Source organism: Stegodyphus dumicola, chromosome 3 (genome assembly GCF_044657685.1).
Source record: "Stegodyphus dumicola isolate Sdum_Otavi_A_Nest chromosome 3, ASM4465768v1".
Lineage (NCBI taxonomy): Eukaryota > Metazoa > Arthropoda > Arachnida > Araneae > Eresidae > Stegodyphus > Stegodyphus dumicola.
Genome location: NC_140770.1, coordinates 220,721,253 through 220,734,149, shown reverse-complemented (window position 1 = coordinate 220,734,149; position 12,897 = coordinate 220,721,253). Strand labels below are relative to the sequence as shown.

General features: G+C 31.3%; 1 protein-coding gene across 1 annotated transcript in view; it reads left to right on the top strand.

Moving 5' to 3' along the window:
* Positions 1 to 12,897, top strand: part of LOC118189870 (neural cell adhesion molecule 2-like) — a 616,409-nt gene that overhangs the window by 576,237 nt on the left and 27,275 nt on the right. Inside the window, exon 12 of the mRNA XM_085812484.1 lies at positions 2,120 to 2,256. Coding sequence (XP_085668610.1) covers positions 2,120 to 2,256 — 137 coding nt within the window. The remainder of the gene's footprint in view (positions 1 to 2,119; positions 2,257 to 12,897) is intronic.

Below are 12,897 nucleotides of genomic sequence, written 5' to 3'. Positions count from 1 at the left end.
CTATCCCACTTCTGAGAAAATTTTTTTGGGGATTTTAAACAATGAACAAATTAATTAACAAAAGACATTTTAATTACACAAACGATATTACATAAATTTAACATTTAAGAGAATTAAACAAGTAATGATTCGTCAAAGTTCTTTTTGAAGAGAAGCAGCGTCTCTGCTTCCACGTCAATCGTCTATCATTTCAAAGCGGTAATTCCCCTAATTTTTGCTTGGCGCTTTCGGAGCTCGCAGTGAGAATGACGTCACGGCATCTGGTTTTCCTCACAGCTCCAAGCGATCGGCACTACATGTATATATGAAATATATAAAAATTACGATGGCTTTGCTCTACGCGAACCTATTACTTAACTGCTATTATAAATAACGAATGCGCCCCCTTCCTGTTGGCAAGACGCATTTAATCTATGCTACTGCGGCTTACATGCTTAAGATGACGTCGTACTTCAAAATTCAACTTCTGTATTCAAATGTAATTAGGAAACATCTTGTCTGAAAAAAGGGTGATTTGATATCCGTAAAAAAATAAAGATTGTCATTTCTCAAGATACGTTGTGCTAAATTGCATCATCATGCTTTCCACTCTGCTACCTTCAAGCCACTGCGGTCTTCTCGGTCATCTACGCAGTATTTAAGTTGTTAAACGTTCCACTGTTTTCATCTACCCACATTTGAATTAAAGCTATGGAATAAAGATGTACCATTAAAAGCTAAATCAACTTGCCTCTTCATTTGGATTAGCCTTAGCACTCTGCAAAAACCAAGCCTAAACTTTCATGCCGAAATATCACACATATGTATATATATAGACGGTACATATTTTGAAAAAGAATACAAGATGAGATTTTAGAAAACTTTGATTTCTTTGCACAAAAAGCACTACTCTGTAAACACTTAATACAAGAAAGCTACAGAAAATCTTACCATTAACATTATTTGTTCATGTATAAACAGTATATTTGAAAAAATATGACTACATATTTTCTTTGTTTAACTGCTGGTCGCAGACATGTGATTATAATTACAAACCTTTCAAAATAAAAAAAAAAATGAAATAAGCTATTTATTTTCATTTTATGAAGCATGTTCATGAACTATGAGTTCAACGTTCTTTAAATAGAAAATTTATGCATAATTCATCTGCAAAGGAAAACCAATATTAATAATTAAGTAGAAATGTTCCATACGTTTACGAGCAAAAATATGTTGTCTGGACTTTCTTCTACACAGATGATGTAAAATATTGGATTTTTAAATTCACAGAGTCCTTCCACCTTCGGAAATGGAATACGTTTTATAAAATTGTAAAATCTTAGTGATAATTTTAATAAACATTTGAAATTGAAGCATGTCTAAGACCTCCTATTTCAGGAAATAGAGGCTGAAGCCATATTTTTTGGAATTCCATGAGTATTGGTATTCAGTCAACGCATTGGATTAAATCTTGTTAAGATATTTTTGAACAAATATGTATTTCGAAATTAACATTTAAAGCTAATTCCATGCTTGACGAATTATTTTATGCAAAAGGTTAAATTTCTCATTGTGAGAACAATATTGGTTCTTTTGGTCGTTAATTCTTCGATTTGGAAATGCTCAAAAATTTACCTTTCAAAACTATGTGCAATAGAATTTCAAAATTTGTTTAAAATTTTACCTGCTTCAAATATCCTTATATGTTTTTATTCATAGTTAAAATGTAATTTAAACATAATTAAAATAAGAAAAAATAATCCCTATAAAAAGTATAATTATTTAATATAATTATAAGAAAAATTCGAGTAAATTTTAGTAATTTTTAAGACTGGTGTTATATATATACCACATTCGTCAAAATAAAACTGAAATGATTTCTTTTAATCTGAAAATGGGAGTTTAGTATCAGAAAAATCACTAAACTGTTTCTCATAAAAACGCTTTCGCTCGGTGAAATTACTTTTAGGGCAGAAAACTTTGTTAATTAGATACATATATTATTGTAGTACTTTACTAAAACAGTGTTATTTTTAATACTTTTACCTCTCCTATTACTATGTATATATATATATATATATATATCAGAAATAATTTTGGGAATGTTTTTTTTTTTTATTTTCCTCATTATTATGTGCAGAGCGCTCTGAGACAGCTCCGAAATCTTGTGATTCGGAAGACGAGACAACATTGTCAACAGTCCAAGGTGACCCAAGTACGCGGAAATACGGAGAATATCAAAGTGTCACATACGCAGAAGATTCAGAACTCATATCGGTAAGTCCTAATTGCCTATTTTCCCTTGCGTATAAATATATATGTTATAACACAAAATTCCTTACGTATACTCTTGTTATACCAATTTCATAGTGACTAAGTTTCTTAAATTCGTTTTGCAAAGGATCTTGGAATCTCGTTCTAAAAACTGGAATTCCTTTCTGTGACTGAAAGCTGCGGTAAACCATGTCTAAGAAGAAAGCAGAAGGGAGAATGTCATTTTTTCATAAATTTGTATTTAGAGTTTAATTATCTGCTCAGATTTTCTTCTACGAAAGTGATAAATATGCATTCAATGTAATTTCTAAATTTCATTTCTTCGAGAATACTTGGCTTCCTAAAAGTTCGACTTTCTTTCTGATTCAATGTCTAGGTTATTGATGTTAAATATTATTCGTATTTGAATTGCATTTGGGCCTCTTTAAAAACTATACTGCATTTATATATAATGATTTTCATTTTTTCATATTGTACACTGACGATGCACAATGCTAGTAGCAGTTGGAAGTTTAGCCATTGCATATAAAATAAGTAAATGAGAAAGGTACTGAATTAAAAATGAAATATGATTTTTAACTATCACTTTTAGTACAACTGAAGCTTAAACCTAGAGCTTCAAGAAACTATACTTAATGTCCGTATCCTTATCAGTCTAATTCCTCCAATAACGAACGATGATGTTACAAAGATGGAGAACTATCAGAGGTAGCCAGCATAGAGTATACGAATTTTAGCAGGAATGGCTGTTAAAGTACGATTCCAAATCCACGTACGTTGCAGTTAACTACCTGCTTTTTAATGACCTTGAAGCTCTATTCTTTCTTCGTAAATCATCTGTGATGCATATAAAAGTCGAAGAGATAAGCGTAACTTGAATTTAAAGAAATAGCTTATAATGAAAACTCATAATTCTTTACTCGTATGGACTTGATCTGTCAAATTGGAAATTACACTGTTGTTATTCCGAAGATGGATAACTATCAATAGCATGCAATAATAGCACGACTATGCCCAAAAAAGGCCTACGTGATCGAAATCATAAACAGATGACGACTTTTCAAACGACACTCAAGAAGATAGTGTTGTAGAGTCATTAGGTATTTGTTTCATGTGGGAGACGCGAAAAATGAGCAATGCCCTTGTCGGGATTCAAACCGGGAGCTCACGAATTCGCGCCGGGTGCACTACCGTTACACCACGAAGGAATGCTGAAAAGAGGATGAAAGTAACGTTTGAAACATCGTAAGACAGAATACGAGTCAAAGAAACATCAGTTTCCTTCTGAGTTCGTTAAACCTGGATCATGTACTAAAAACGAAATCTTTAAATGTTGTAAATAATTCTAATGAATTATATAATAGTATTACATAAGGTGTTTTATGAGACACCACAGAACCTATTTCTTTTATTTTCTTAAATATTTGCCTTAAACTTCGGTTTTCAGTTACAATATTTCTCAAAATAGATAGAGAAATTTATAAAAACGGTTTAAACACTTGAAGCTGAACTTCTAACCTTCTATAAGCGCAAACATGAGTTCGTCACATAATTATTGCGCTATCAAAAATTACATATCAAACTTCCGTACCTTTAAAAGCAAAATTCGCTGAAATATTCGAAAATGAATTTAATGACGTGGCTATTTTCAGCAGATAATATCTATTACTGAGGAAAATGTGAAAATTTTGAATCACATCTGCAGTGCAGTTACGAACTTTACGTATCTTCATAACCTTACTTTGAATACTAATCAGTGTTTTATAAAACAGCTCTTGCTATTAAAATAACAGCTGGCTTTTTGTAAATATTTATTATTTGTATTTCTGAGAATTCTGTCCGTACAGAACTTTCTGCTTTTCCCTTTTTACGGTATAATGGACATTTTACAAACTAGAGTGTTTATCCTGAGTTAGTAAATAAATGTTCAGACTATACCTAAGGAATCCTACCATGTTTAAATTTAATACGATTTGATAAATATGCTTTCCTTAATTTCAGACTCTTTTTAGCATGAATTATATGTTTGAGATCAACAGCTAAAGGAATGAAACTCTAATCTATTCCAGTTTCCGATGCCTTGTGTTTGGTTTGCAATATGTATTTACTACTTTGATTAACTTTTTGAAAGAAATACAGCACTATATATTTATATTGTTTACAAACATTAAAAGCGAAACATTCACGAAATCATGTCTTAGAATTAAATTTATTTTGAACATTCGAATTAAATCGAAATTTGATATCGGACTGATTATTATAAATTCTATAATTAGTTGGGAAGGAAACAGGATTTTTCGGAATAAAGGCAAATTTAGTTTTTCCAAGTAATCTCAAAATGACCTGAAGGAAAACGTTTAATTCAATTAAGACGATTATACTGAAAGCTTCACAAAAGCTGTAGAGTAAAAGCATGATTCTGATTCTACATACCCCATTTTCCACTCCAATACTCATCTTGATGCTGTTTTAAGTCACTGATTTATAATTCTCATAAAGTTTATTTGTTTGTATGTTGTGTTATTTAATACTGAGAATTTTTATATTTTAACCAAAAGCAGTTTATTAAAACGTTCTCATAGCAATCAAATTAACTAACATGGGTGGAAAAATTGATGTGTTGAAAGAATATTAACTACTTCGGTTCTGAACTGTGATGTAATTTGGATTCATACAATACGCCCGTAATTTGTAGAGACATTAGATTATCTTAAAGCCGGAGGTGCGAAAAATGAGAAAAGCCCTTCCCAGGACTCGAACCTGGAACTCTTGAATACGCGCCGAGTATGTTACCGTTACACAATGAAGTCGTCCTGGAAAGAGGGAGAAAATAAACTACAAATTACATTTTGGTATATTCAGACCTGAATACATCGCTTTCTAACATTTTCACAATTGAAGAAAAAGCATAATTTTACTTCCGTAAGAAATCGTGACTATTAAAAATCAGAACTTGTTAATATACCATTTTTTGAATAAAGCGCCAGTTGAAGAAATCTTAAGTGTGGGATAAAAATTTCAAAAATATATTAAAGAAATACATAAATATAACGCAGAACTTAATTTTCCTTCCAATATATTCCTATTCTCTGCATTATTTCATTTTAAAATCCCAAATTGTCCTGCTGGATTAACATTATAAGCTTCAGTAAATCCAAATACCAAGCTGTACTGGGGCCCACCAGTGGCCGAGCGGCAAAATCTAAGAACACTGGTAGTTCGGTCCGAGGTTCGAATCCCGCGAACGTGCTAGCTGTGGCTTTTCCCATGTGTAACGTGTATACGAGCCAGTTCCCTTAGAAAGTCCTCCCCTTAGGCAGATAGCCTTCGAGTCTTTGCCATAATCAAACACACACACATACACCAAGCTGTAGAAATTAATTTGCTGTATAATTCCTATGTATCTAAATGCAGGGCATTCATCTGTTCCAGTTTCACAAAAGTTACGTCTTTCATAGGAAAAATTTCGCATTTAAATCATCAAAATAACTAAAGCCATTATTATACAAAATCCTCTTAAAAATTACTGATACTCGTTACATCAATGTTATGTAGCTGATGTTGTACTTACATTATGACAACCGCAAAGTTTTCAGTACTTGACAGAGTAGTCTTGAGTATCATTACTGGTACAAAGTATTTTAAACTACTTTTGTTACAGAAAATGAAGCAATTATATAGTTTTTGTTTAAAGTTGCATTCTAAAACCTTACAGGAAATTAAGTATGAGTGAGTAAAGCAAGTACTTACACCGTTTATCATTATAAAACTTTAAATTATAAAAACAAAACATTCATGAAAAATATCCTGGAAAGACAATAAATGACGTTTTGGCAAAATACTGAAATACATCAAGTAAGCTCTTTAGGCCTGGAGCTTTCGATCGCATTAGCCGTACTTATCAAATGTGTCAAATCTAATAAACAATAAAAGGTAATTTAATTGTAAAAGACCGTTGCTCCTTGCGAGGCCTCCTCTGCAAGATATCACTTGAGTTCTTTTGTCGAAATAATCAATCACCTAACTGAAACACTAAGTGTCTTATGCTCAACCACTGCCATCCTTTGTTTGATTTATAGTTAAGTGTAAAATTTCACGTATTTTTTTTAATTAACCGTAAATAATAAAATACGAGATCAGGCCTAACTGTTTAAGGGACTTTTCAACAGATGGACTTTTTATTAGAAATTGGCTCTCATTTCCGTTATACAAATTACAGGAGAAAACTAGATTTATTGAAAATATATTTTCAGACAGCTTAAGCTTTTACCCCTTTGATGGTAATGAACGAGCTCAGCTCGCATTCAAGTTACTCACCGCAGTGGTCGCAAATGAACCAGCTCACATAACAAATTTACGACTGACAGACACCGCCCGCATTTGGGAAGAAATATTTGCTTAATCTCGCAACCGTCGAAAGGATTTTTAACGTTTTATTAATTTTGTATGATACCTCATTCCTCTCGAATATCTGAATGATTGCATAAATTGAAGCTACAGCGGAGCAATTTCAACGACTATTTTTCTTTCGTTAATTTAATAACGGAAATAAAATTTAATTAATGACTATTGGCAAAATAAAATTTAATTGAAATCATAAATTCTGGAAAACTGCATTATTTTAAATTAAAAACTGTTCCACTTTTCTTTCTGTTATGACTGAAAAATAAAAGAAATGTTTAAATGATCAAGAACAATATAAGTACTGGTTTCTGATAACTTCAGTGCAGGACGATTACTCGCGATTCTAGATCGCCCAGAAGATCCTAACAATAAATAATATACAATACTGCTGTTTATTTATGCGAAAGTAACACTTATCATTTTGAAAGGTGGTTTTTGTGAGAGTTTTCACTACTCATGTTTCATTTTTTCTGAGTGACGATGATATCTGAATTGTCAACATAATGAACAACGAAGAAGTGAAACTGATTTTCTTTATTTAATTTCATGCAATTTCTCTGTCTTGCAAAAGTAACCAGTAATCATTTCATAAAAACGAGCAAAGTAAGTTGCTACAACACAAAATATTCACGCTTTTCGCACCGTATAACTGATTACGCACTTGACAATTTTATATTCGCTTTGCAAAATAAGAAAAAACTGAATATAAACAATGTAATATTTACGCAACAAAAATTATCTTGACATTGTAGTTTCAGCGGATAAAAGTGCACTGCCGTACAGATTCTACAGTTATACTTTTGTGACATTTGTTTTTTGTATTATCTTCTCAATTTTTAAAAACCTCGCCGTTTTTCTACAAATTTTATAAGAGTTAAAATTCTAAATATATTAATAAGGTAATATTTGCTAACCGAAGCTAATTTAGCATCTGCGGTGAGATTAAACAGAATCCTTTATAAAGACAAGCGGTTACGTCTCTGAATACTGATAGTTCGTTCTGGAATACGAATCCCAGCAAAAAGAGCTTGCTTCTTGGGCATTTTCGCTCTAACATATATACGAGGCAATTTCACTTAGAAAGTCCTCCACGAAGGCATTCCTACCCTTAGGTAGATAGCTTTTGAATGCTTTGTCATAATAAAACAAACCAAACGAAACATTTATAAAATTGTCCATAAAAATAATCTTTCCAATCCAGATAGCCTTTACAGTATCTTAACTAATCTTCATATCTTTTTGCAGTTGGATCGAGCATAATATGACTCACTTCACTTTTGTTGTTATTATATTTAATAGCTAGGGGTAAAATAATTTAAATGGTTAATTATCAATTTAAACATTTTGAAGTGCTAGTAAACGTAAGCACATAAAGGTACACGTCAGAACAAAATTCTATGTCTTAAGCCATTAGATTTGACGAAGGATTGTATTAGTAGATCATAGAGTACAACAAAATGTTTTATTTTATCCAAATAAATTGCAACGGTTAGGGATAAAAGTAGAGTTAACTCTTTCTAAAATGACCACCACAGTTTCAACTGATTTTGGTCTCTTGTGACAATGGCTCTAAGGAAGAAATGACTGTCAATATTGATATCTAAATTATTAAAAATATTGGTCGTATTACAGAGATGGTCATCAGAATAAAGTTCACTGTTCACATTCTAAAGCGTAATATTTCATAAATGTTAATACGTTACACTGATTCGATTGCGTAAATATATACGTATATATGATAAATGATAATATAAAATAAATATGTAATATAATATATGCATATATGTGTATATGTGTGTGTGTGTATATATATATATGTCATAATAAGAGCAAAGGAAATGACGGAATACTGTAGATCGGTGACCTAAAGAACTTGGCAGTCGAGGCAGTTTTAATTCCATTTTTATTTTCAACTGACATTTGTGGCCACAATCACTTTGCACTCTAGTCGTGCCTTTCCACAAAAGATTTACATTTTTGATATTGTTGAGAAGGGAAGCAAGCCAGCGAAAATCTTAGCAGAGCAGAGGGTAAAAGCTGAAGTGCGTAGTTATGAAAGATGGAAGCATGCGAAGAGAAAAGTTTTGGTTTACAATTCGGTGATTGGTCGTCAAGAGGCATCTGGTATTAACGGTTACGTAAGATCGCATGATTAATTTGAATGACGCAATGCAGATAAGTTATTACGTTTTTAGAATAAGAGGAAGCATTAATGTTTATAGTTATATTATAATTCTGATTCATACATTTATATATTATGGAATGATACATCTGAAATCCAGCTACGGGCAGAGCAAAATGCTTAGTTTGCAGTCAGTGTAGGAGAGGTGATTTAGTATCACTCCCGGCAATTATTAATATAGCAGGGCAGAAAAAAATTACTGTTAAGTTATAAGTTTTAGTAGAAAAAAAATAACTGAAAAAGCTATTATTATAAAAATTTATAGTAAAAGTGTAATATTTTATTTTATTTATATTTAAAGTAAACGAATTGGCATCTATATAACGGTTCATGGATGGCACGCAACAAATCCATATAAGAATAAATGGGGAAGGATTACACGATTTTGTATAGAGCCATCTCTTCAAAAAACGACTTTCTAAATGACCTAGATCAGGGATAGCGAACCTTTTTCCCTTAGTGTGCCTGTTAAATTACGATTTATTATTTTCAGGTGTTCAATATGCCAATTGTCATATTTCTTTTTCAAAATCATCTTTTAACCTTTGCTTTGATTTTAAATTATCAAACTGCATTTCGTAACTATATTTGCAGTTTAGTTATTAACTTGCATCAAATATATATTGAATAAACGGTATTTAAAAAGTATTTCAGTTTAATATTAAGATGAATTTTCTTTCTTCTTCTAACATACATTTGCGGTGTAACGATAGCACACTCGGCGTGTATTCTAGAGGTTCAGGTTCGAGACCCAGCGAGGACATTGCTCATTTTTTACATCTTTCTGCTACTATAGAATAAAAAAAATAATTATTCTATAGTAGCATCGGAACAAAAAGGTGGAGAACAATCATTCTTCAACACCAGGATCCGGCGATAGAGTTCCTTAATCCCCAGGCGCCCTGACTACGAATTGAAAAAAAAAAAAAAAAAAAAAAAAAAAAAACACATTTTCTATCGAAGTGAACAAAACATGTCATAAATAAGGTAAATTTAGCATTTATAATTTTTTTGACAAACTGTTTTCAAGCCAAAGCCTGGGACACACATGTCCCAGCCGTAATTAATTTTGAGATGCATATATCCCACGCGTAGCAATCGGCTTATTTTAAGTACACCTATTATTCTGAAAAACTTTATTATGTGAAATAGATTCACATCGTATGGTAAAAAGCATTCTTTGTATAGCCCAACATTACACACTGGGAAATTCATATTTGTTCATTTTTCTGTGTTCATTTGAGTACAACGAGCACAGTGGCATCTTGATTTTCCAACTCTTGGAAGATAATCTCCAAAAAATATAGTGTAACGTATACGTACCGTAAGTATTCAAAAGAGTTAAAAAGGAGGATTATATAATGTATTTTCTCCCTTATTACAGCATGCCTTTATGGTGTAGCGGTAGCGCACTCGGCGTGTATTCGAGCGTTCAAGGTTCGAATCCCGGAGAGTGCATTGTAGATTTTTTCATGTCTTCTGCTTCAAAATAACCTAAAGATTCTAATGTAAAATGTTTTAAAGCGGAAACGATGAGTAATAAAACTATTAAATAATAAATAAAATCGTTAAGTTACAAACTTAACAATTTTAGTTTCTTTCGAATAAAGACTAAATTTTTACCCATTATATTAAATGATGAAATGTTCACTGAATGAATGAAGAGATTGCTCTGGATGTAAATTGTGTTTTATTGTAGGAAAGGTCGTAAAATTAAAATGCAATATAATTATGCAAACCTTAGCTTATTGACAAGTATTTCAAAAATCACATGTATGCTACATTGAAATATTTTATTTTGTGTGCAGAAGTGATATAAGAACGGAAAAATAATACGTTCTTTAGAACGCTTACGACAGAAGCTCAGGAAAAAACCGTAAATTTAGTAATTAACTTTATTTTAATATTTTGCTTTATATGCATTAATTTGAATTTCAATTGTTATGCTGAAAGCTCAAAATCTATAAGAATGATGTTGTATTGGTAGTAGTAATTTTTAGTTTCAGCATAATGTTTATTTGTAACTGTAGAAAACGCAAAATATATTCAAAATGATATTGAAAACTATAAAAGCTACTTCTTCTGAAATACGATGTCGTGTACAGTTGAAATTAACACAATTCTTGATTCAGAAAAGAAAATATGCACTTCAACTGCATTTATTGATTAATCGATTTCTGTGATTCGCCGCTGAAAGCACAAATTCTTGTAAAAATCGATAGACAAAGTTCTACAAAGTTTTAGCACTTTAAAAGTTACAACTGAATAAGATAAAACTTAGATGTAATTTTAGTTTCTCTTTTCCCATTACGCGTATTTGTTAATAACAAATAGATACTCCCATTTATAAATTTACACCGAAAGATTCTATAATTATTCTCGCGGAAAAAATGGTGACATTTCTGATTAAAGCGTATTTAATTTTGATAAAGCCATTTTGATTTCGCGTGATCAAATAAATGGTGCATTTCTGTTGTTAGGTAATTCATTGAGATCACACATAATTAATAATTTCCTTTAAAAACGTTTTTTAAACTTTGTTGAAATTATCACTAATTATGTTCGTAAGTTGAACAAACTAACTTTATAAGGAAGGTGAATCATTTCAGATTCTTCGACATTGAAAATGCGCATTTTCGTATTTTCCGAAATAATTAATGCATTAATTAAGAAAAATGTCTGATGTGGACATCACATGACTACCTTGTATGGCCTGCTTAAGTTACACAGTTTTGCTGCATTTCATTTAAATTTGTTTTCTCGAATTTCATTAGAGTTGTATTCTCATTCAATTAATTCAGTTCTCAGTTCGTTCGCGACAAAGCAATGCTACATAAAAACTCAAAACACATTCATTGAAAATTGTAAAATACAGAAAAGCATAAAATACCAAATACAGTTAAAGCATTTAAAAAAGAAGTTTTTACAATTCATTTTTACACAAAAGCGAGCAATTCGGCCAGCACAAAAGAAGGTAGATTTTTCGGCGCAAGAAACTGAAAGTTTACTTTTGGTCCCGCTCGGCAAAAAAACACTGAAGGTGCAGAAACTGCTTAATTCACTATTTTACTAAGTTTCGAAACAAATGGCGGTTCGTTAGGCTTAACCGACCACTTTTAAACTGTTGATAATTCTTCAACTATTGTATGCAGATTAACTAAAGACATAAAAACCTTAACCAGAACATAAAAACCATATAATTCAATCACTTTTAAAACACAAAATGCAGAATTTACCAACATATCTGAATAAAAACATAAAATTCATCGAGCCAGGTAACAGAGTGGGAATGCATATATATATAGATGTCATAATAAAAGCAAAGGAAAAGGAAAAGCCGTAACACTGTAGATGCATGATTAGATCCATATTGAAGAAGAATTTTGATTGCGTAGTATTTAAAGAACTTGGCAGTCGAGGCAGTTTTAATTCCATTTTTATTTCCAATTGATATTTGTGGCCACAATCACTTGGCACTCTAGTCGTGCCTTTCCACAGAAGATTTACATTTTTGATATTGTTGGGATAGAAAGCAAGCCAGCGAAATCACATCTTAGCAGAGTAGCAAGCAAAAGCTGAAGTGCATAGTTATGAAAGATGGAAGCACGCGAAGAGAAAAGTTTTGGTTTACAAGGTCAGTTTCAGTTCCCAATGATTACGTCATCAGAGCTGCGCCGATCATAGAGTGATCTAGAAATGACGCAATGCAAAGAAGTTATTACGATTTTAGAATAGAGAGGAAAAATTAATGTTTTATAGTTTAATCTATAATTTTGATTCATATATTAAAAACATAAATCATAAAATTTTGATTCTATAAAAGTATAACTTATAAATATAAATTTTTTTAATATAAATTTTTAATTTTTAGAGTCCTATTGCATTTTTCAGCATTTCAGTCCAAAAGTCTTTTTGTTTGAGAGTTCACATAATTCTTCAGGGAAGGTTCTTGATATCACAGAATATCACAAAATAAACTTTTACATAATCATTACTTATAATTAAATGTAATCCACATAAATACTTCTGATACTTATTTCTATACTGATAAATTATAA